We start from the raw sequence: 23,953 nt of genomic DNA on the forward strand, positions 1-23,953 counted from the left end.
GAGCCTCAAAGTTTTTAAAAAGAGTTATCGGTATAATTTATTATTTTTTATAAATTAAATGTAGAGAAATTATATAATAAATTTAAGAGAAGGAGAGGTATAATATCATATACATGCATGCATTGTATTCTTATGAAACAATTTGATTTTTCGCAGGAAAAAAAAGAAACAATTTAATTTTATTGAAAAAAGAAGGCACGCATTTTTATTTTTTGGTTGATTTATTTATTATTTCCTCATGTGAAACCTGATGCGCTGCCGATTCAGACAGCGGTGGGGACAGTCCGAATCAGCAGTGGGCCACCTCAGCAGAAAAAGCCCATGTGAACGCCGGGCCTCCCCTTGTGAGTAAATGTAAGTGCTGACGCACACCCCATCTGCAGGGTAAAATGTTGGATGGATGACTTCAACGGCCCTGATCGTGCCACGTCATCAATCAAGGACGAGCCTCCGAGTGCGGGCGGGCTTCCATCCCATCATCCCTTCCCCTCAATTGGGCCTTCTATCGTGGGCCCCATCGATCTTCCCATTAAGGTTGTCAACTTGTCACCACTTGTAATTAACGATCAATCAATCAGAATAGTAATCATCGAGATATACGAGCACGGTTCACAAACTGCTCTGTCAGTTATTGGGTTTTAAACGAGTTTGATTCGATGCCTTTTGGAAGCACTATGTGATCAAGCTACGGCTTGGTTTGGGAGTACAAAAAAGTTAAAATATAATAATTATTAAAAAATAAGTGATAATTTCAAAATAAATAAAAATGTTAGGAAGATAATAATTTGAAATTATTAAAATTAAAATATAGAATAAATATAAACAGTTTTTAAAAATACTTTTATGAACATTATGAGAGAAAATTATGTTTTCAATTGCTAAATTAAACCAAATCATTATTTTAAATAGTTCACCAAACCGCTCTTGTTTAAAAATCAACAAAGAAGCAGCTATGCAACTATCGGTGTACTCCCAAATCAAGCCTTAGCCCGAGATTGCAGCAACAGATGCTACTATCGAGAAGCAAGCCTCTAGCAGCGAGGTCGAAAGGTGAATCCCAAACATAAAGCCAATTGGATCATATCCATGACGATAAGCGGAGTGCCAAAAACTGTAACCCGTGCTCGAGTATCCGGTGACTCTAGCGTCAACCTTTCATTTTATTTTTGCTCTTGCTTCGAGTGCAAATTCGAGACCTCGGCGGCAAGTCATATTATCGTGCGGTGAGTACATGTCCAAGCATGCCACATGGAGAAGAAGTATACTCTCCTCTCTTTGAGCTCCCGAACTCTTTTCTTGACAGAAAAGTTAGGAAAAAGGGAGAGAAGCAGTTCACGCGCACCACTATAAATAATCTGCAGTAGACCCAACTACGACCCTGGTTCGTCCTCTCCTCCTCCTTCTTCCTCATTTCTCATCTTCTCACAGCTCCTCTCTCTGCAGTCTCAATTCCCCCTCTCTGCGAATTCCTCTCCTCCTCAGCTCCAATCCCGCCGGTAATGCATCTCTACAACGCTTGGCTGCCCCCGCCGGTGGCCGAGGAGACCAAGCGGGAGGCCGAGTCGTTCTCCCAGGTCGTCCGCACCGTCAAGGAGCTCTACCGCCCGGACGATCCCGATTCCGTCTACGCCACCCTCCGATGGATTTCCGTGCTCGAGCTGTGAGTTCCTCTCTCTTCGGCTCGATTGTTCGCTTCTTGCTGAATACGGCACGATCAGCTCCGGCAGAGCATGCGTTCCTTCGCTGTTCTATCGAGTCGTCGTGTGGTTTCCTTCTGAATTTAGGAGAAATGATACGTTCGATCCTGTAAGAACTAGCCGACGCATTGAAATTCTATATTCATCCAGCGTCGGTCAGTGTCCACATAGAAATTGAGTTTGGATAAATCATCAGCTGATCATCATTCATTCAGCTAAGTCCTGTGGCGTGGAAGTACCCGAGAATAGCTTATTGCAGCTAACGATTCATGCTCCAGCAGCGACGTATTGCTGGAATTATTAGTAGCTAATATATTTTCATGAACGAGGAAGTGGAAGCATCTGGGTAGTAGTTTTCATCTGCTTGCAAATTTATCATGATCAGGTGGTGGTTGAAACGAGGTAATTTCAGTTTCATGTTTTCGGATTGAGAGGTGAACTTGTGGCAGAGCTATTACCTGTCTTCTTCTACCGTCAGTTATGTAGTGGAGTGAGCTTCAGGATTAGGTGTATCCAAGCTCAAGAAACATCTAACTATAGATAGTTTTTCCACTTCTGTGACATGGGGTGAAAGGATTGCCCTGCAGCATGTCAAAGCTAAAATCTCTCGGATACTAGTGGGGATATTACTCTTCACAGCATTTGTTGGGAATTTTCCAGAATTTAACTTTGTATATTTTTGAGAAATCCAACCTTCTGTTTTGGTGATGACACGCAGCTTCATAAAGGCAAAAAGTGAAGTTAGTCTGGAAGATGTTGCCACTCTTGTGGATATGGGGTTGGAGTTGTTTCATAAGTTACAGAATAAGCTTTATGCCCAGGTATTGCATTGATTGAATTAGGACTTTTCCTCTCAGTTCTTGTCATTGTTGCTGATGTTTTCCTTTTTTTTGGCACATTGGTGTTAAATTAGGTAAGATGGGGAAATCTTTTAGTCAGGGTTCTCAATGAGTATCGGAAGAAGTTATCTTTGAAAGTCATGTGGCGCCCCCTGTATGAAACTTTGGTTAATACCCATTTTACAAGGTGAGCTTTGGTTATGCAGTGAAGAAATTTTTATTTCGTATATGGACTGCATTTTCATAAGTCCCTTTCTCCGTGCTGCATAAGAGTTACATTGTATCCCTGCTTAAGTTGTTTGTGCCTGACCTAGTCACGATAATATTGCTAACTTAGCATAAGCTATTTGTCACAAATAAACTATTTTATGCGCATTTTATATTTATATTCTTGAACTGTTTGACATATTTTTGAAATATCTCTATTGTAGAAGCACTGGTCCTGAGGGCTGGAGATTAAGACAAAGGCATTTTGAGACAGTAACCTCCCTTGTTCGATCTTGCCGGAGATTCTTCCTGCCTGGTTCTGCCTTTGAGATATGGTCCGAATTTGAGTGAGTTTCCAAGGTTCTTGATTTTTATATACAATTAGTGAAATCCTCTGTTATTTGGTTCTGGCACGTGTACGATAAACCGGCAGCTTTTTCACCATTTCTGATATTGATCTTTTGATACATGACCTGTATAATACTTGTCATTGTTGATTTGTGCTGTTTGTGTCATTAGATGTGAACCAGCACTGAACTTACTTCTTTATCATGATAGAAAAAAATATGCCAGAGTTTTTCTAAAATCAATTTAAAAAGTTTAGTTTCTAAATAATAAGTTGATTTAATTAAAAATGTGGACTTAAAACCCCACTGGATTTATTTTGGGTTTGAAGTGGTTAATTTTACTGGGTGTTGTATATATGACACAAACTTGGTGTAATCTTACTGTTATATTATAATTTAGGAATTCAAAGTGATCAACTTATTTTTTGGTCTGTGTTATTCTCAACCGATCCCATAGGGCTCATTTGGCCTTGAAAATAGATCTCTACATTGTAGATCATATGCTTAAACTTAGTGAAGCCTAAAACTTTATAGATATTATAGTGGCTCTTACTCATTCTATTCGTACTGCAGATGTTTGCTTGAAAATCCTTGGCACAATGCTTCCTTCGAAGGTTCTGGCTTTATTAGGCTGTTTCTTCCCACAAACTTGGATAATCGATACTTCTTCTCAAAGTATGAAACTTGTATATTTGGAATTGCTATCTTTTGTTTGCGTCTCTTCACTCATTGGTTCGCCGGTGCAGATGGAATTTACAGAGTATTTACACTAGCCAAATATGTATTTCCCTTTTTGTGGCAGGGAGTGGATTGAGAAGTGCATAGCTGTTTGGGATGCCATACCCAATTGTCAATTCTGGAACAGTCAGTGGGCAGCAGTCATAGCTCGTGTCATAAAAAACTACAGCTTTATTGACTGGGAGCCATTTTTACCTGTGCTTTTTGCTAAATTCTTGAATATGTTTGAGGTAAGACTGCGAACTGTTCAAGCTGATCAATTGTTGTAATGTAATTTGGATCAAGTGTGAACATTCATGAATGGAAAGTAACCATGGATTCCACCAAAAAAGAAAAGTAACCATGCGTTTATTTTGGGATTCCAGGTCCCTGTGGCCAATGGAAGTGGATCATATCCTTTTTCGGTCGATGTTCCTCGAAATACAAGGTTTCTATTTCCAAATAAGTCATCAACCCCAGCAAAGGCCATTGCGAAAGCCATTGTAAGTTGAATGCTCTGCATTTGGCTGCTTTCCTTTCGGGAGTTAATTCCTAATGTAGCTGCTGCTCAATGCACTACTCTGATTTATTCTATCATTGCATATTCAGGTGTATCTACTCAGGCCAGGTAGCACAGCCCAGGAGCATCTTGAAAAATTGATCAACCTCTTAGAACAGTTGGTTTCTGAAACTCATGCTCTTCTAAATCATCATCACTTTCTGTTTTCTTATTTAAAACAAGAATTTATCTTTATCTATGTTGCTGGGAAGTTATGTGTCTGCTGACACGATCCCCTGATTTACACCCCTTGAAAACAGATATTACCATCCATCTAATGGGGGTCGCTGGACTTATTCTTTGGAGCGCTTTTTGTTCTACTTGGTGGGTACATTCCAGAAACGCCTGCAACGTCAGCAACGGTAAGATTTCACAGCTTATGATGTCGATAAACTTGCTTTGTTTTTCTGCATGTGTTTAACTTCCTTATGCTACAGGCATATGGATGAGAATGGTGCAGCTAGACCGGCCTTAGGAAAGCTGGAAAGGTCTTCTTTTGTCAATGTGGTGCTGAAATTGGTTGACCGTGGTCAATATAGCAAGAATGAGCACCTCTCTGAGACAGTTGCTGCGGCAACATCTATTCTGTCTTATGTTGAACCTTCTGCAGTTCTTCCCTTTTTAGCTTCTCGGTTTCATATGGCACTGGAGACGGTTAGTGATCTTCAATCTTATCATATTCTCATTCTGGTGATACTTGTCTCTAGAATCATGTCTACTGAATATAGAGCTTTAGTCGTATTTTCAAATTCTTCTTTCATTTCATTAACTTCTCCCTATCGATTTTGTCTAGTCAGATGACCGCTACCCACCAACTGAAATCTGCTGTAATGTCGGTTGCATTTGCTGGGCGGGCGTTGTTTTTCACATCCCTATCAACTTCTCATAAACTGGATGATCCTAGCACTGCAGACTCCTTTATTAACCTCTTGGTGATATCCTTGTCCAATGCATTACTTGGTATGGATGCCAATGACCCTCCCAAGACTTTGGCAACCATGCAGTTGATTGGATCCATATTTTCCAATGTAAGTTCCAGGCCCCTGGCTTGATTTCAAGAGTTTTTTATGTTGCCATATACCTGAAAAAGTTACTTGAAGTATCTACTATGCTTGTAGATGGCTACCCTGGAAGATTACACAGATGATTCGTCATTTATGTCGATGATCAGCCTTTCTGAGTGGTTAGATGAGTTCTTGATTCGTCTGTTCACATTACTTCTTCACTTGGAGCCCAACAGCGTCCTGTAAGTACCTGTGTCCTGTTCACCTTACTTTTCGTTCTATCTCCTAAGTTATTCGTTAATAGGTTCTCTTTTTGGGATTTATCTTAAATTTTTTCTTTGAAAATTGGTTATTTGTTCTCCAGAAATGAAGGCCTGCATTCTTCAGCAACATCTGGAACTTTTCTAGTTGAAGATGGCCCTTATTACTATTGCATGCTTGAAATTTTGCTGGGGAGACTATCTAAACCACTATTTAACCAGGTTTTTGTTTAAATTCGTTTTGGCTGCATGGTTTAGCTGTTAAAGTAAAATGCTGGGATGATGATGAAACTTCTTCGTGCACTGTCAATAGGCTTTGAAGAAAATTTCCAAGTTTGTGAAAACAAACATCCTTCCTGGTGCAATTGCAGAGGTTGGACTGCTTTGCTGTGCATGTGTCCATTCAAATCCAGAAGAGGCAGTTGCTTCCCTTGTGGAACCAATTTTATTGTCTGTTCTATCCTCTTTGAAAGGAACTCCTCCCACAGGATATGGAGGAGGTGGAATTTTTGATAATTCAATATCAACTAAGGTATTTACCAGTGTAGTTAACATACATTAATCCCTGATGATGTTGCACTCACTTTTTGAGAGTTACTTGGCTTTCTTTCAGGATAAACCAACTCTATCTCCAGCTCTTGAAACAGCAATTGATTACCAACTAAAGGTGCTATCCGTTGCAATAAGTTTTGGAGGACCTGCTCTTCTTAAATATAAGAATCAATTAAAAGATGCTGTAGTTTCTGCATTTGATTCACCTTCTTGGAAGGTATGCCCTGACCCTGTTCTATATCTTCTATATAGCTAAACACTAGTTAAATCTTCCCCCACAATTTTCTTTAAACAATTGGTTTTGCTCTCACATTATTGTATGCTTGCTGATTGCTTTTTTCAAATAATATAGGTGAATGGAGCAGGTGATAATTTACTGCGGGCACTTCTTGGTAGTCTTGTTCTTTACTACCCAGTTGATCAATACAAGTATGATTGTCTATTCCCAGTACCCCTAGAATTAAATTCATGTGCACTTTTCCTCTTGACGGACTTCAGCATTGCTGATATGACTTGTGGTATCCAGATGTATTTCGCGTCATCCTGTTGCCGAAGCATTAGAGAAATGGATCAGCACAAAAGATTATTCCGATGATGAACCATTGGTGGCCCCAAAATGGCACATTCCAAGTGAGGAAGAAATTCAGTTTGCCAATGAACTTTTAGACCTTCATTTCTGCTCTGCCTTGGATGATCTTTTGAACATATGCCAGAATAAAGTGCATTCTGATCCTGGTAATAGTTCTTTCCATCTTTTGAAAGCTCTTATTTAAGAAACCTCCTTCTGTGAATTGCTTTCTGAAGTCTGAAATTAAAACATATCAGTCTGTGAAGCCTGTTGTTTTGACAATGCAATTATATGTGCTGCATCATAAACCTTTGGAGAGTTCTTTGCAGTTGTTGTCTATTTGTGCTGAACATAAGGGCACTGTTTTCTAACTCGTGCATTATTATTTGGCAGGAAATGAAAAAGACCACTTGAAAGTCACTCTGTTGCGTATAGATTCCTCATTGCAAGGTGTTTTATCATGCTTACCTGATTTCAGCCCATCCTGCAAAAATGGGATTGTCAAAGACCCAGGCTTTATGCCTTTCTTGATTGCTGGAGCAACAGGACCAAAGGTTGGCAGCACTGCGCTGCGGGAAAAAGCTGCTGAGGTCATGCATGCAGCATGCAAGTAATATCTCGGCTCCACTCCTCTGATTAAGGCCATTCTGTCTCTCTTTTTGTGGTGATTTTCTATGATGATAACTTCTCTCTTTTACTCAGGTACCTATTGGAGAAAAAATCAGATGACAGCATCCTATTAATACTTGTCATACGAATCATGGATGCTCTGGGAAACTATGGTAGGTTTTTCTGATCATGCTTCTCTCTCATTTTCTGAAAGTCTTATCTAACATCTGTGCATTTTGCACATATGGCAACCAGGAAGTATGGAGTATAATGAGTGGGCAAACCACAGGCAGGCTTGGAAGTTGGAGTCTGCTGCCATAGTAGAACCTCCAGTGAATTATATTATTTCGTCTCACTCTAAAGGAAGAAGAAGGTAAAAATCATCCTTAGAGGATTTTCATTACTATGTTCTGAAACTTTGCATCAAGTTACACAAACACTAATTCCATTGACATATTCCAGGCCAAGGTGGTCGCTTGTTGACAAGGCATATATGCATACTACTTGGAGATCATCACAGTCATCCTATCATCTGTTTCGCGCGAGTGGAAATTTCTCTCCATCAGACCATCTGCTTCTTTTGATTGATGATCTTCTTACTCTTTCAGTGCATAGCTATGAAACTGTTCGAGCGTGAGTTTTGAACTTCTTTTTGCCTGAACTTGCAATTTTTACATATCCAAAAAAAAAGGAAAGAAAACCTGCAATGTTAGTAAAAATTATGCTACTGCTATTTGTACATGTCCCTAGTGCAAAAGTTTTTTGATTCAGTTGAAGTAACATCGGGATGATAAGTACAGTTGCCTCTCTTAGATAGCATTTACTTAAGTGTGATTTCATTTCCTACTAGGAATGTGGTTGGTCTGTGCAAAATTGGTGGCAGAATTAGTCAGTGCTTATAGCATACCCTAGGAACGGATAATGTTTCTCTAAAGTGATAACACAAAAATAGAACGAAATTCAAGGTAAATTATGGGGCAAATCTTTTGTTATTAGTAATGATTCTGTCATCTGCTTGATATATACTGGATTTCTATTAGACTTGTTTGTAATTAGATGGAGAGTGCAATATAATTTGGCTTATGTCTGAGATTGGTGGGAACGTCTCATATTTAAATCCATGGGATGAGCAAATTCATCTGTCATGTAGCATTGTTCCCCTTTATGTGCTGTTGTTCACATGCCAATATGGACCTATCATTTTCACGTCACAGCTCCCTGTCACGAATTTTTTTTCAGAATTGTCTACATAGTTTTATCAGTCTCTCTAATGGTTTTAGGGTCCCTTCTCATTTGATCTGTTTAACTTGGGGATCAGGAGTGCTGGAAAGTCATTGTTGAAGATGATAAAGAGATGGCCGATGACGATCTCAAAGTGTGTACTCACCCTCACAGCCAACTTGAGCGATCCCACTGCTCCAGAATATGCAGTTTTGGGTTCCTGTACAGTTCTGTCCTCGCAAACGATTCTGAAACATTTGACAATAGTAAGTAATATATGATAAAGTATTTGAAGCTAACCATAGTAGACACTGCTGATCCATATTCTTTTATTTCAGGATCCAAAGTCATTTTCAGCATATGTAATCGGAATCCTTTCAAGGTATTCTCTCTTTATACTTTCCTGAGATAGTTATGTTCCATTCAATTCTTTGGTCTTTTGATTGAGGACCATGTTATAAATTCTCATGATCTCATATTGGTCTTGAAGCTCTCATCATGAACCACTGAAAGCTCAAAAGGCAATAAATGAGGTAATTCAGCTTCTGATGGTTGATACTGGATCCACACTCATACTATATAGTCTTAATATCTGCTTTTGGCTTTGGGCAGCTCTTTGTCAAGTTCAATATCCATTTTGGGGGAGTACCTAAGAACTTTTTCAGGACAGCTGATAATAAATCAGATGCACCAAAATTTTCAGATTTGGTTTCCCAAATTGGTTCCATGAGTTTTGATTCTACAGGCTTGCATTGGCGGTAAGCTCCACTTGCTTTATAGTCTTATTGCTTTTAGACATGATATGGCCTTGCCCCTATTTACATTATTAAAAATCGAAAGTGAATAAAGTCTTGGTTTTGTTCTGGCATCTATTGGGGTTTCCTTAAGTTTAAAATTAGACAGGAAGCACTTTGGATGTTAGCTAATATTCTTTACTTTCCATAGGTATAATTTGATGGCAAACCGAGTTTTGTTGCTATTGGCTATGGCATCTAGGCATGACCCTAATACCTCTTCCAAGATTTTGAGTGAAACAGCTGGTCAGTTCCTCCTTTTTATTCTCCATTGTTCATCTTCATTGTCAAACTATTTTGCGTGAGTTATATGCCTAAATCGATCTCCTTTCAGGTCATTTCTTGAAGAATCTAAAGAGTCAACTTCCTCAGACAAGAATACTTGCCATCTCAGCTTTAAATATACTGCTGAAAGAATCTCCTTATAGACTTTCAGTTGACGAACATCGGGGACTCCATGAAGAGATGCTAAGTGCTGATTCATCTCTTGAAGGAACATTAACTCATATAATCCAGGAAGAGGGATTCTTTCATGAAACTTTCAGTAGCCTGTCCAACGTACATATAATAACCGACAGTGATGGTGCATCTTCCAGTGGAAGGCATGGAAACTCATCCTTTCAGAGTGTGGCAGACAAATCAATCACCCGTTTCTATTTTGAATTTTCATCTTCATGGCCACGGACTCCTAGTTGGATATCTCTAGTAGGAAGTGATACTTTTTACTCAAACTTTGCACGGATATTCAAACGACTAGTACAGGAATGTGGAATGCCTGTTTTATTGGCAATTAAGAGTAGCCTTCAGGAATATGCAAATGCAAAGGAGAGGTCTAAACAGTGTGTTGCTGCTGAAGCTTTTGCAGGGTTACTGCACTCTGATGTAGATGGCCTTCTGGAAGCATGGGACAATTGGATGATGGTTCAGTTGCAGAACATGATCCTAGCACAATCAGTGGAGTCCATACCTGAGTGGACAATGTGTATACGATATGCGGTTACAGGAAAAGGGAAATTCGGGACAAAGATTCCACTTCTTAGGACACGAATTTTGGACTGTCTAGCAAAGGCTTTGCCCGTAAATGCATCGACTACTGTGGTTGCTAAGCGGTATGCTTTCCTTTCAGCTGCCCTTATAGAATTGTCCCCCCAGAGGATGCCAATTGATGAGATACATCTTCAGAGTAACCTGCTGAAGGAATTACTTGATAATATGTGCCATTCATCTGCCCAAGTAAGTTTGTTCTCATAATCGCTGGCTATTCTTATCTCATCTTCCCCTTCATTTGGCTAATATTTTTTTAAGATTGTCATGGAGTGATGATAGAAAAAAATTCAGAAGAAACAACAGATTCTTATTACAATGAAGATGCACTTGTTGTCACTTCCATATTCTCCTCTCCTCTGAGGATGTGAATTCACTCTAAATAATGTCCCGTGTTCAATGAATAAGATAGGAATGGCGGAAGCCTTAATGGGTTGCCGTTGGTACTTTTCTATGCATCAAACTAAGTAGAAATTTATTCTGGAAATTATCCTGAAGTGATTGTTGATCTATTTGCGATTCATATTTACGGTTGGACAGGTAAGGGAAGCCATTGGAGTGACCCTTTCGGTGTTGTGCTCCAACATTCGGCTTTATACATCATGTTCTCAGGACCACTCACGTGATGGAGAAAAGAGTGATGTGTATGAACAAAATTGGGTTGAATATCTTTCTAGACAAGCGTCTGAGCTAGTTATAAGGATCCAGTCCTCTGCACCTTCAGATCTTATGGAGGATGCTGCAGAAACTAGTCATCAAAACGGTCACATAAGTGGCAGTCTGAAAGACGACATCAAATGGATGGAAACGGTATCATTCTCTTTAGTCATTGATGACACAATGTCACTCTTATCCAATTTCAAGAACCTTACCTTGAGCTTCCTTTCTAATATGCAGTTATTCCACTTTATCATCTCATCTTTGAAGTCGGGAAGATCTTCATATTTGCTAGATGTTCTGGTGGAATTTCTTTATCCCGTAATTTCACTGAAGGTAGTAAGATTTAAATGAATGTTCTCAGCTCTGCCCATAATGTACCTTCTCAATCTCAGATGATGACATTATTGGCTTTTGTAGGAAACATCGCATAAAGATTTGTCTACATTGGCAAAGGCAGCTTTTGAATTGCTAAAATGGAGGGTTTTCTGGCAACCTCATCTCCAGAAGGTGGTGCACGTGATCCTTACGTCAGTCAATGATTCCAACTGGCGGACTAGATCTGCTACTCTGACATATCTCAGAACATTCATGTATAGGTATTTTACTTCTTCAACGGCCTGTGCTCTTATAAACCTATTACATATACTTTTGGATTATTGACTCTGGACCCCTAATATCTTCCGATCGCATGGGCAGAGAGACTATTAAATCACTTAAATGATCATTCCTCGGCTTCTTTTCATTGTTGTTGCAGGCACATCTTCATTCTCCCTGCCACAGAGAAACAGCAAATATGGGAGGCTGTTGGTAGGTTACTTGTGGACAGCCAAGTGGAGGTCAGTGCCGCGAAGAGTTGTGATTGCTACCTACAATAATGTCTTGATAGTTGTATTCTCGGAAAAATTAATATGACAATAATGAGATCATTATTATTGAAATTTGTGCAGGTAAGAGAGCATGCAGCTGCTGTGCTAGCAGGTTTGATGAAGGGAGGGGATGAAAACTTAGCGAGCCAATTCCGAGGCCATGCTCTTGCAGAGGCCAATAATATCCTAAAGAAGAAAAGAAGGTGATATTTCACTCATGTTCCGGTCAATTATTTATGTTCAATCGGTTTATTTATTTGGCACCTTTGTCCAAATATTTAATAGTTTTGCAGAATTTCTTTTTAACATGTACAGAAACAACATTTTCTATCCTGCTTCGTAATCTTCCCTTCTTTTTCTCCCTTTAATTCGTAAAATTTTATGGAGCAATGATTACAATCATGATAAAGAAATGATGATGATATAAAGAAAAGAAATTTTGTTGGTTTTCTAGTGGAAGGAACAAAACTTGTGTATGTTATATGGATATGGCTTGAATATTGCTGCACTTTGTGTCTAAAGTCGGTTTCTCTTCTGTTATAATATTAGAGGCGTGAAATCTGGTCAGTCGATAGCTTCCACACACGGTGCTGTACTTGCTTTAACGGCTTCGGTGTTATCAGTTCCTTATGATATGCCCAGGTGGGTCCATATTGGAATTGGAAAACTTCTTATTCCCTGCTCCTATTTACTGATTTGTAGATACATATCAATTTAAAACCTGTCACTTTTATTTTAGCTGGTTGCCTGAGCACGTCACGTTACTTGCACGCTTCGCTGGCGAACCATCCCCAATCAAATCCACCGTCACAAAGGCAGTTGCCGAGTTCCGGCGGACACATGCTGACACGTGGAATGTCCAGAAGGAGTCATTCACTGAAGAGCAGCTCGAGGTATTGTATATTTCTCGATGGATGTCATTCCATCCTCAGATTATCTGCCTCTCATCAAGAACCAGACCTTAATGTTCGTTGCATATTTCTTGGCTTGGAATTCTTTCGTGCAGGTTCTCGCCGATACGACGTCTTCATCCTCATACTTCGCTTGATCGAGAATTGCATACTCCTAGTCAGAAACATGATGGTATAGGAAGAACCAGCAATCCCGACAACCTCATTAAATTTTATCTCATTTGTCTGTCGTGTAATGTATTTCTTATATATTTTTATCATTCTTGAATATGGGCGATCCTGCGCTTTGCTCCGTATGTCTCCATTGTTTAGCCTGTCGTTTATCTACCTAAATAGGTAAAACTCCGTATTGCCCGTGCTCATGTCTAATGCAATGCTGACATTATTTGTTGCTTTCACTATGCTAAACGAGTTATTCTTACATGGAGTTTTCCTCCCCGAGACTTTTTTTTTTTTCAATACCGCCACCATCCACAGTGATTCGGAAAATGTAATGTACTGATCTTATCTCCCGTATAAATGATATTCTAAGGTGGAGCAACTTACAACGATTACTTGCAAGGCTACAAGACCTTCTGCCTCTCTCTTACGTTCCAGGAGAGGCTTACTATCGAATTGGAGGATTCATTCCTCAGCTACTTTTCTCAATTATGAGTTCTGTGAGTGAACCGATGAATCCCATGGCTGACACGAGCAAACAGAAGCAACTAAATGCCCATAGAAGAATCCATTCCCTCGACCATGCCCTTACCTTCCTCTGCGCGAAGTACATCTCCACCGGAAAATAGATACTAAGGGGCCAAAAGTTGAGCGCTCCCAAGACTCCAATAACCGAGTTAAAGTAGGGGAAGAGGATCGCGATAGCAGTCGTGGACATAACATACAGTGTCCGGAAACAGATCCTGAAGAGATTCACCTTGAATCGTGGTAGGAATCTAAAAGAGTAGTCATTCAGAAATCTGCTGTTGGGGAATTTTCTCGACGCCCATCTGTCAACCGTCCCGAAGATTGGCTGACTGAAGATCTGATGTGCGAAGATTAGGAGTCAGTGGAATAGCTATCTCAACAGAAACTCCAGGACAGCGCGTGGGGGAAGAGGATCCGTTTACCTGATATCCTCCCACCAGATGGAGAACAATGCAAGCATTCCCAAGGTCGACAAGCCAGTAAGGCTCATAGAATCCGAACCCTGTGAGGAGATTCCCGGGCGTGTCATTACCGAAGGCTCCGTACCCGAAGCATCCACAGCAGAGGTAGAAGCACGTTGTGACTACTAAAGCAATTACAGAGGCGTTCTTCATGGTCTGGCTCTCGGGAGGAGGAGACTTGAGAGTGTCCTTCAATTTCACAGAATTTTATTTCAGTCTTGACCATAGGGCTCCAATTGAATTCAGGGAGGGAAAAATAATTTCCTGGAGAATAACAAGTTGAAAAATGTTTTGGAAGTTTCGCATTTTCGGTAGAAACAGAAAACAAGTAGCATCGCACTCATCATGACTGCAAAGGAAAGCACATGATCTCGACAAAACAACTCGTGGAATCAGAAACTGTAACTGTACATGGGAAAACTCGAATAAGCATTTTCCCAGAAAATGTGTCAATAAATAGAAGATGATGCCGTGCTGTTACCTGTATCTCGAGAACAATGACTGCATAGGGGTAAGCGTATGCAATGTCGCCGATGGCTTCGAATGATGTCCACAACTTTGAAGTTAGACTCGTATATGTAACTCCTGCAATGCTTCCCTTCATCCTCCCATTTTCTGTGGTCATGGACACACTGATCGATATAAGAAAATGATATCTCCACATTCTCGGACGTTATGCTATGAATACACACGATAATTAGATTCAGTTTGTCTTCAAAAAATGAACAGATAAGAGAACCGACCTATTACTTTCGCGAGACCTAGCCCAAAACCAATGGAGGCATAGGAAAACGACATAATCGCGGCAACAACAGAGAGCCATCCCATGTTGTGGAAATCCGGGATCTGTGACATTACAATCTGAACCAACCCGAAAAGAAGCATATAGACACTATCACTGTACTCACAGGGAGCATTGTGCCCTTCTCGGTGGTAACAGTTTGATTGCAAGATTGCTCTGCATTTTTCAAGGATCGATGTCAGGAAATAAAAATCAAACATAACTGATGAAACGACTCGAAAGTGAAATATATAGGCATGTGTTGTCTCGCTCTCTAAGGGCATGTCTATGATGTAGAATCAGTTGATGATGAGGCCCGTAGTGAATAAACAACAGTATTTTGGGAATTGATCTGAAGTACTTTATACTGGCAGCAGCTGTGATCGTATAAGCGATTGTAGTCCCATACAAACTCTCATTCGCAAATATGCCGCATATCCATTGCTGCCTCTCTCCTGAAAAACGCATAGCTATGATTTTCGATGTTTCTACATGCGAGGTGCTTATGAACTGATGAAGTCTGAAGCAAAACAAACTTTGGAAGCATTTTCTAAATGTCGAATACGGAGTTCTCACCTAAGTACAGCCTCACGGCTTCCATAAGAGAACGGCTCCGGGTAGCTCCAAACTCGGGATCAGGATACTTGTAGCAGTCGCAGAGAAGAAACGTGGAGAGACCGGTGATAAATGCAAAACAGAGTATGCAGATGGGACCGAGGACCCACCCCAGTTGGGCCACACTCCATGCCAGCGAGAGCACTCCTGCTCCGATCACTCCCGTTATTATATGCGCCACAGCAGTCCATGTGGTCCCTTGATAGACGGACAGAACAAGATCAATTGAACCAGCAAAGTATTAGTATCGCATCGGAATCAGAGAGATAGAAACTCTTTGCCACTCCGGTCGAACTCAAAATATTTTCAGGAACACACTGCTAGCTAGAGATTGAACATATATCTTCGAAAAGGTCTATCCTTTTCTCTTCCCAGTATTCGATTCGGGGCTCCGTTTCAACCGAAAATGCAGCTAAGAAGCATAATTTTTTAAGAGTTCCGCAATCACAGATAATGATAGACCCAAGAACCCATCTTCCAAAATGCAACAGAGCATACAAACAGACGAGAAATCAAGAAAAATGGCGAGTAATGTAATACCTGTCCTCTTCAAAAGCGGGTGCGATGCTTCACCTGCAGGACTGCTCTCAATCAACCGTGCCTGCAACTGCACATCATCCCCTTCCTCCTCACCCATAATCCTCTCTCTCTCTCTCTCTATGTCTAGATGAAGAAGAAGAAGAAGACAAGGTTTCTGGGTTTCTTCCTCTGCTCAAGAAAGGTGGGAAATTAGTGAAAATGGCGATGAATGAGATGGGATGAAGCCAGCTCTTGCTGTGTCGTCAGAAAAGCAAGCAGGAGCAGGAGACCAGGATGTCGTTCAAGTCCTACAGCATTCTTAGAAATAGCAACATCAAGGATACATTTACCGAACAGAAAGACAATGATTCTTGGCAAAAATTCGGATCCTTCTCTTGAAGGACTCGAACTCTTTCTAAAAATGACTGTTCATGACATCAGAAGCTCTTTCCTTTGATCGTTTTCACTTCCACAGAAACATTGTTTAAGGAAATAACAAAGGGTCGTAAGCTTGACAGTTGACACACAGGAAGGAAGGCGCGTAGCTGACAGTTTGGTGGAGTCGATAGAAGAAAAAAGGGACAAGCAAGTCCGGTTGGGCCTTTGCAATGAATCTTTTAGCTTAGATTTTTCAACTCTACTTCTCAAAGGCTATATTCTTCTGATCGCCAAGCTTCTGTTATTCTTGTCTTTCTTCGTGCTCGCCTTTACATGACTTACGAATCAAGAGACAGGTGTGCTGAGATTTTAGACTGCTGTGTTTGGTTTTAGAGTTAAGTAGAGTTGATGTTTGATTTTAATTGGATTGTAATAGTTGTGTTGTTGAATTATGAGAAAAAAATAATGAATAGTTGATGGGAAGTAATGATTGTGTCGTTAAATTTTTTAAAAAATAATGAATAGTTGAGAGAAAGTAATGATTAGTTGAAAAAAAAGTAATAATGGTGTTCGTGAAATCAAACCAAACGTAGGCTCCAGTGGGCACGCCGTGCTTTGGAACACGGTATTATTTTGGCTGAAACGGCATTTTCTCAAATGTTATCACAAAAAGATGTCTTTTTTGAGCATGAATTCCCCAACTTATTAGGTTGTTGAAATATGCGAAGTTAGTCCGTCTAAGGTTTTCAGAATCAACCGATTCTGTCTTGCCAGGGGAAGTAGATGTCACCTAGAAATGGTAAAAGGAAACAAGATGATAAGCATCACTTTGGAATTTGGTTTCACTTCCATTTACACATACATATGGTTGACGTGTCCATTCTCGCGAGGATCAGGTCTCGCAAGATCGTCAATGCAGCTGGTCCAAGTCTTAAATATGGAAAATTCTAAGGTACATGCACTTAAAATGCATGTATAGCACATACATATATTTCTTCTAAAAAAAATTTCAAATAATTTACTTATAACTCAAGTAAATTATGTAAAAAGCACCATCGGACCTTTGGCTGCCATTTCATATCCATATATAATATTCAAACTACGTATCCATATATCATATTCAATCGAATAGTAGGATTTCGTTTTATTAGATTTGTTCGCATGCAAAAAGTAAATTAGTAACACACACAAGAAAAATGGGAAATAATTTTCGACATGAATACATTTTTTTCTATTAAGAGGCTCAGTAGTCTCACCAACCATGATTTTTTTAGAATAAAAATTTCGGGTTTTATTTCTTACAAATGTTTTGCTGACGATGAATTCGATTTAGTTTAATTTGTTTGCCAATATTTATTGGACAATATCTTACGAAATTATGCATTTTTTTAATTTAATTTTGTGGGGGTGCCACAATAATAATGAGGGCTGCCGTATCTACATAACCTCTTGATGGATTTTCCAAAGTTAGAACAAGAAAAATGGAGTTTCTCTCCCAAATCCTATCCCTACATCAAACGAAAATTCAAGAAAATTTTCCCAAAATGAAGAAAAATCATAATGCCTTTGCTTTTCCGTGTCAATTCGTCTTGCTACCACGATAAGCTCTCGACTCGTGACATTATCTAAAATAGAAATTAAATATTTTGTATCTGAAATAATTCGACCTGCCGGTCTTCCCACCTAACCTTCCACCATTGCATATTCATACACTGTTACCTTCAACAAAATTAACGAATTAAATTGGGCCAAAGGGCCCAGTGGGCTCCACCAGCTGAGGTCTCAAGGACAACAGTTTTGGGCCAGAGGGCCCACTGGGCTCCACCAGCTGAGGCCTAAGGCTGCAATCTCACATCACAGCAAAGTTCACATTTTTTTTTCTAGGATTCCCTCCCTTAGTCATATTCAATGTTAGATGGAATATTTACATATATACATTGCTCGATACTCGATAGACCGATCTCCCGATCCGGTCCTACTGGCCCGGGACACGCTGCTTCAAGGTAATCACCGTGACTGCACTGTCCGTCAATGTACTCAGCGACTTCTCTACCGTCAAGCTCTCCCTTATCATATTCCGGTCCATCCGTACCCTTTTGTTCATTGGATCAATGAAATCTATAGTTTTTTATGTGAAAATATCATCCGTAACCGTGTACCTGCACCGATCATGTATAGTTTGTATCGTTCAATGACGTAAAAACTTGGTAAGATAGACTTCGAAATATAACCATTCTATCGCACCGAGAATGTACCATTAGAGTTTATCAGCTGAGTTTGGCACTGATTAGCTCCTCAATTGAACCAATCGTTCCCATGACTGAGATGATTAGTCCGGTGATGCTAAATGCCCTTAGAAGAATCCACTCTCTGCTCCAAGCTTCAATCCTCCTCTGGACACAGTACATCTCCACCGGAAAATATACTACAAGGGGCCAGAAATTCACGGCCCCCAACACTCCGATGACGGAATTGAAGTATGGGAAGTATATCGCTATGGCAGTTGCTGATGCAACGTATGTTGTCCGGAAAGAGAGCCTAAAGAGGTTTGTTCTGAGGGCGGATAGCCAGGGAAAGTGGACCGAATAGGACTTCTCCAGCAACCTGCTGTTTGGGTATTTCTCTGTGAACAATCTTTCTGCTGTCGCGAAAACGGCCTGAGCGTAGATCTGATGAAGAAGAGGAAAGAAAAGAGGCATTTGTTATCATGAGCAACTCAGTTTTTTTTTTTATGCAACGAATGTTTTTGTCTTTTAAAACGTGATCCAGTCTTCGTTAAGTACCTTAATTTCGCGTGTTTTTCCAGAATCAGAAATTGGAAAACCAAGATGGATTTTGTCATGGGAAGACGAAGAATGAAGTACCTGATATCCTCCCACCAAGTGGAACACGATGCAGGCGTTCGCAAACCCGACCAGCCAATAATGCTCATAGAAGCCAATCCCTGCGAGGAGATTTCCTGGAGTGTCATCGCCGAAGGCTGCATACCCAACACATCCGCAACAAATGTAGAAGAATGTGGTAATTGAGACTGCAGTCACTGAGGCAGCCTTCATCGTCTTGTTTTCCGGTGGAGGTGACTTCAATGTGTCCTGAATCCGACATGTCTTGTTAAAGCTTGCTTTAGAACTCATTGAAATTTCCTAACAGATTTTCAGAGCCTGAATGGAATACCCTCTTAACAAATAGAAGCTTCTTTTCATGTAGAGATGTGAGACCGAACCTCGATTTCGAGAAGAATGAGCGAGAACGGATATGAGAAAGCAATGTCTCCAAGTGCTGTGAATGCTGCCCATAATTTCGAAGATAGATCAGAACCTGGGACTCCTGTCATGCTGCCCTTTATAGTTCCATTTTCTGCATCCACAATTAAATGTTAGAATCTAAGTGAAACTTCACTTCCTTGCATACAAATAGGTTGAGCTACGAACCGATAACTTTTTCTAGTCCTAGTCCGATACCGATGAATGAGTATGAGAAGGACATAACAGCAGCTGACACTGAGAGCCATCTCATGCTATGGAAATCGGGTATCTGAGAGACCAGTATCTGAATGAACCCAAAGAGGAGTATATAGAAACTATCCCCATATTCGCATAGAGCATCGGGTCCCTCTCTGTGGTGACAGCTTGCTTTCAGAATTGCGCTGCATTTTGTTTTAAGCAGACAAACAAAGGAGCCACTCGTGAGCCAATTTTCTTGCTTTAGAAGTAACCTTGTGATTGGATCGGTATATTACTTTACACTGGAAGCAGCGGTGACGGTGTAGGCAACAGCTCCTCCGTATAAGCCCACTTGTGCCATTACTCCGATTATCAACTGGTCCTTCTTACCTGAGATGGAAATCCTGTTTAACAGCTTCTCCATTTCTCTTCACCTCAATTGAACTATAAACTAGACAACTTTCAAGATATCCCAGGTTTCGGTTTATGCACGTCGAAGAATTTGTTTAAAATTCTTAACTTACTTCTTTTTGGAAGAACAAAGACATTAATGCTTTCACAGTAAAAAAGCTTCATCTACAGAAGTTCAACCTAGTATTTATTACCTCATTACGAAGTTTCCAGTAAGAGGAAAATAGAAAACTAGGAAAGAAAACATGCTGGAATTTCCGGAAAGGTCATGAATTTGCGCGGGATTGGGATTTCGCTTATACTTACCCAAGTAGAGCTTAGCAGCATCCATGAAGGACTTGTTCCTGATAGGTCCATGTTCAGGATCGGGATGTCTGTAGCAGTCAGCAAGAAGAGCTGAGGAAATGAGAGTAATCGTAGCAAACAGGAGGATACAGAGAGGACCGAGGATCCACCCGAGCTGGGCTATGCTCCATGCTAGGGATAGCACCCCTGCTCCTATCACCCCTGCTACTATATGTGCCACTGCTGTCCATTTTGTACCTTATTTCCCTCGAACAAATCAAGCAAAAAGAAAAATCAGCACATGGGCATCGAATTCAAACCATGAACATAACGAACTGTCAGAATATTGAGCCTACGAAGATCTGTCTACAGATATTCTAGCCAGTCTGTGATCGCATATGTATCCTCGTTCTTATACCTAGTTCTGACGGACATCGATGAAATCCAACTCTAGGCACCTCGGCGTGTTTCTCATCCTAAACTCAGCGACACAAGCAGCTCTATATGTTGGAGTTTCGGATTCTGATTTCCTGAATGGACTGTCTATAAGAATTTCTGTGGGAAACTGAATCTCACATCTGAACGAGAAGAAGAACTTACCTGTCCTTCTGAGATGATCATCTGAAGAGTCAAAGCTGCAAATTAAGCTTGACTTCGGATCATCGACATCTTCTTCTTCTATTGCTTCGCCTCCCATTTTCCTCTCTTTCCCTACAACAAATGACTCCTGATCAGGCGACAACTCGATTATATGATTATTGCATCGGTCTACTACAGTAAAATTGCATCGATACATGAAAATGACAGGTTTAAGATCACTGCTAATATCTCACAGACGTACCAGGTCCGACGTGGGTCCCGAGGTTTTTAATCGGCATGGCTGGTTGTCCATTGATATGGAGAAAACTCCCGGGAGGTCTGACAGTGACATTTGCCCGCAACAGCAATGGAAAGGTTAGGTGAGGCTTTTCTTCATGCCTAATGAAGAGGTAGCTCATGGAGAAAAGTTCCATGAAGTAGCTGACAAACTTTATAAAATAAAACATATTTTATAATTAATAATAATAGTTACTGTCAATTCTAATCTTAAACAATGCACAAATTAAATGTTTTGACCATAACATATATTTAGTTGTCCTCAAAATTTGTGCAATTAAGGAAAAAAAAGCAGAAATAGAAGAATTGATTGCAATGTATATAATAAAAATCAAATAATAAATAATAATTGATTGGACTTATCACCGATGGAAGATGTCTTATAATCGTATTGATTAGCTCTACATTACTTCTAACGAAATTGCATACAAGAAGATTTGCTTGGCTTTTCTTGCCAACTGAAAATTGATTTATATGACATTAGTTTCTTGCTTTTGCATCGGGAGAGATACTGAATAGCCATATTTCCAAAATTGCACAAAACCGAAGTTCATATCATCAACATCATATCAAGCGTGAACATCACTCTTTACATGATAGTGGTAGGAGGGAAGTAGATCAATTATCCGAGTAAATCATGGCAAGGTCGATCAACCTTGAGCCCATGTTGTAGTTCGCCGGCTCGGCCTGCACAATTGGCCAAACTTGTCAAGGTCCGGCTCCGTCACACGGTCCAACTAAGGCCTGTCCCTTACAATATTAGAAGTTAGAACAGAGAGCAAATGCAATTCCATTACGTTACAACTCATAATTTATTTCTTTTGAATCCAATATCATTTCGTTGGGGCGAACATATGCCAATTAATTTCTCAGCTAAACTTGGCAGTGATGATTTGCTCAACTGACCTATCTAACAGTTCCCACAAATGTGATAACAAACCCAACAAGGCCGAATGCAAGTGACGCTGTCTGGAAACACAGTTTGAAGAGGTTCGAACCGACCAGTTACAATATGGGTGGCTTGAATGGATAGGAGTTTCCTATAGTAACCTGCTATTCGGGAATTTCTACGCCATTCATCTGTCTGTGGTAGAGAGAGCCACCTAATTCTAGATATGATGAACAAGAACAACCCAGATTAAACCGTTCGTTCATGTTACGTTTCATGAGACATTTTTTGGTTTTTATTTTTTTGGTTGTCAAGTCATTCTTCAGGCAAAGGAAAGTCGAAGTCCGGGCTGTTTTCCAGAACCAAATAGACTGCGAATCCCCGATAATTGATATCCTCCACCAGGTAGAGAAGTTCACAAGCCAACAGTTGGACTTTCCATGCCGTTCTATTTTAATTTTTCGCATCTCCTATAATAATCCTATCGATTTTCCAACATGCTCGAATCAACGATGGGTCTTCTGATCAGGTCCCAGTAGCTCGGACCACGCTACTTCTAGGTAATATCTGCGAATGCCATTCAAGCCACTGTCAATCAATATGGTTCGCGCAACACTTTCTAACTGAAAAGCTTTGCGCTTCTTGTTGAGACATATTGTCCCACACGGAATAACTAAAGAGAAATCCACATGTTTATAGTGATTGGCTACCACAACCGATCAACTCAAGCTTTTGGGTTGGAGATGAGCCAAATTGCTTGTAGGCCCGGTGGTATTTTACATGGTATCAGCATGGGTTACGCTGTAACGAGCACTTGTAAGCTCACACTATGCCAAGTCTAGTTTCAAGGCAGTCAAATTGCGCCTCATCTTAGTCCGGCCTAAGTGTGGCCTCGGATGGAAGTCCATGTACTTGTAGTCAGTTCTTGAGGGCGAGTATTTAAGTCCATGTGACACTTGTAGGTGAAGTATCAAAGCCACATGTTGCCACGTGAGGGCGGGTGTTGAGACATATTATCCCACATGAAAAAACTCACAACCTATCGACTCGAGTTTTTGAGTTGGAGATGAGCCCAATTTTTTATAGGCGGTATTTTATACTTCTCATTCCCCGGCCCTTCCATACCCATTTATTCAATCAACGAAAACTTGGAAATGCAAGTGGATGGATTTTATATTGCTACCCCAGATCCGATCTCCGATTCCATTTTCTAATAAATTGCATGTGAATTATTAGGATCCTGTCGAACAGAAGACTTGGGAACCACACACACGACTAGGTATATCAGTCCAGCTCAATCACGGCATGCTCGATCAATCTCAAGCCCTTACAGTAGCCTGCCCGCTCAAGCCAGATTACAAAGGAGGTCCAGGCAAGTGGCCTGAGCTTGCCGAGGCCAGGACATAGTCCGACTGGGACAACTCAAAATCCTCATATGAGACTTATACTACTATCTGCTATTCTTTGTTCGGGAAATTACAAGAGAGAATAAATGCGGTTCCATAACATTATAATTTTCCGTAGCATTATGGCGAACATATGCGATTAATTTCATTTGGAATTTGACCCAAACTTTCCCAAAAATGTGTGAAACAAACCCAACAAGGTCGAATGCCCTTAGAAGGATCCATTCTCTGCTCCAAACTTCAATTTTCTTCTAGGCACTGTACTTTTTGATAGAAAATTGAAGGTAAGCAGCATGCTGAAGAAGGACCTGAAGTACGGAAAGATTATTATGGCTATTGCAGACGCC

The 23,953-nt window shown here is 40.4% G+C and overlaps 3 protein-coding genes across 10 annotated transcripts; 1 reads left to right on the plus strand and 2 right to left on the minus strand.

Annotated features, from left to right (window-relative positions):
- The first annotated feature begins 1,387 nt into the window (after positions 1-1,387).
- Positions 1,388-13,256, plus strand: LOC116215742 (proteasome activator subunit 4). Its single transcript, XM_031551582.1, has 35 exons — positions 1,388-1,660; positions 2,416-2,518; positions 2,611-2,723; positions 2,968-3,090; positions 3,664-3,765; positions 3,893-4,058; positions 4,194-4,310; positions 4,417-4,484; positions 4,627-4,728; positions 4,804-5,020; positions 5,164-5,394; positions 5,485-5,612; positions 5,735-5,852; positions 5,944-6,162; positions 6,244-6,399; positions 6,535-6,611; positions 6,709-6,917; positions 7,144-7,360; positions 7,453-7,532; positions 7,615-7,732; positions 7,822-7,992; positions 8,678-8,846; positions 8,919-8,962; positions 9,071-9,113; positions 9,193-9,338; positions 9,526-9,620; positions 9,709-10,607; positions 10,959-11,228; positions 11,316-11,411; positions 11,496-11,674; positions 11,833-11,914; positions 12,026-12,147; positions 12,494-12,586; positions 12,684-12,837; positions 12,951-13,256. The coding sequence occupies exons 1-35, from the start codon at positions 1,500-1,502 to the stop codon at positions 12,990-12,992; spliced, it is 5,430 nt and encodes a 1,809-aa protein (XP_031407442.1). The 5' UTR covers positions 1,388-1,499; the 3' UTR covers positions 12,993-13,256.
- A 79-nt stretch (positions 13,257-13,335) lies between these two features.
- LOC116215743 (probable amino acid permease 7) lies at positions 13,336-16,533 on the minus strand. The gene is made up of 7 exons (XM_031551583.1): positions 15,940-16,533; positions 15,361-15,597; positions 15,146-15,239; positions 14,747-14,961; positions 14,485-14,618; positions 13,965-14,192; positions 13,336-13,879 (listed from the first exon to the last, which is right to left on the minus strand). The coding sequence occupies exons 1-7, from the start codon at positions 16,034-16,036 to the stop codon at positions 13,487-13,489; spliced, it is 1,398 nt and encodes a 465-aa protein (XP_031407443.1). The 5' UTR covers positions 16,037-16,533; the 3' UTR covers positions 13,336-13,486.
- Positions 16,534-17,899: 1,366 nt separating this feature from the next.
- On the minus strand, positions 17,900-21,423 carry LOC116212767 (probable amino acid permease 7). Of its 8 annotated transcripts, none has more exons than XM_031547450.1 (10): positions 21,277-21,423; positions 21,036-21,146; positions 20,606-20,693; positions 20,457-20,494; positions 20,036-20,129; positions 19,728-19,942; positions 19,520-19,653; positions 19,161-19,388; positions 18,552-18,965; positions 17,900-18,455 (listed from the first exon to the last, which is right to left on the minus strand). In XM_031547450.1, exons 1-9 carry the CDS (start codon positions 21,311-21,313, stop codon positions 18,564-18,566), a joined length of 1,347 nt encoding a protein of 448 aa, XP_031403310.1. In that variant the 5' UTR covers positions 21,314-21,423; the 3' UTR covers positions 17,900-18,455; positions 18,552-18,563. The 8 variants fall into 8 exon arrangements, with proteins under 8 accessions (XP_031403310.1, XP_031403308.1, XP_031403306.1 ...); XM_031547448.1 differs by having other exon boundaries at positions 20,457-20,524; XM_031547446.1 differs by having other exon boundaries at positions 19,758-19,942; positions 20,457-20,693.
- Positions 21,424-23,953: the final 2,530 nt, after the last annotated feature.

This window comes from Punica granatum, chromosome 7 (genome assembly GCF_007655135.1).
Source record: "Punica granatum isolate Tunisia-2019 chromosome 7, ASM765513v2, whole genome shotgun sequence".
Taxonomy (NCBI): Eukaryota; Viridiplantae; Streptophyta; class Magnoliopsida; order Myrtales; family Lythraceae; genus Punica; species Punica granatum.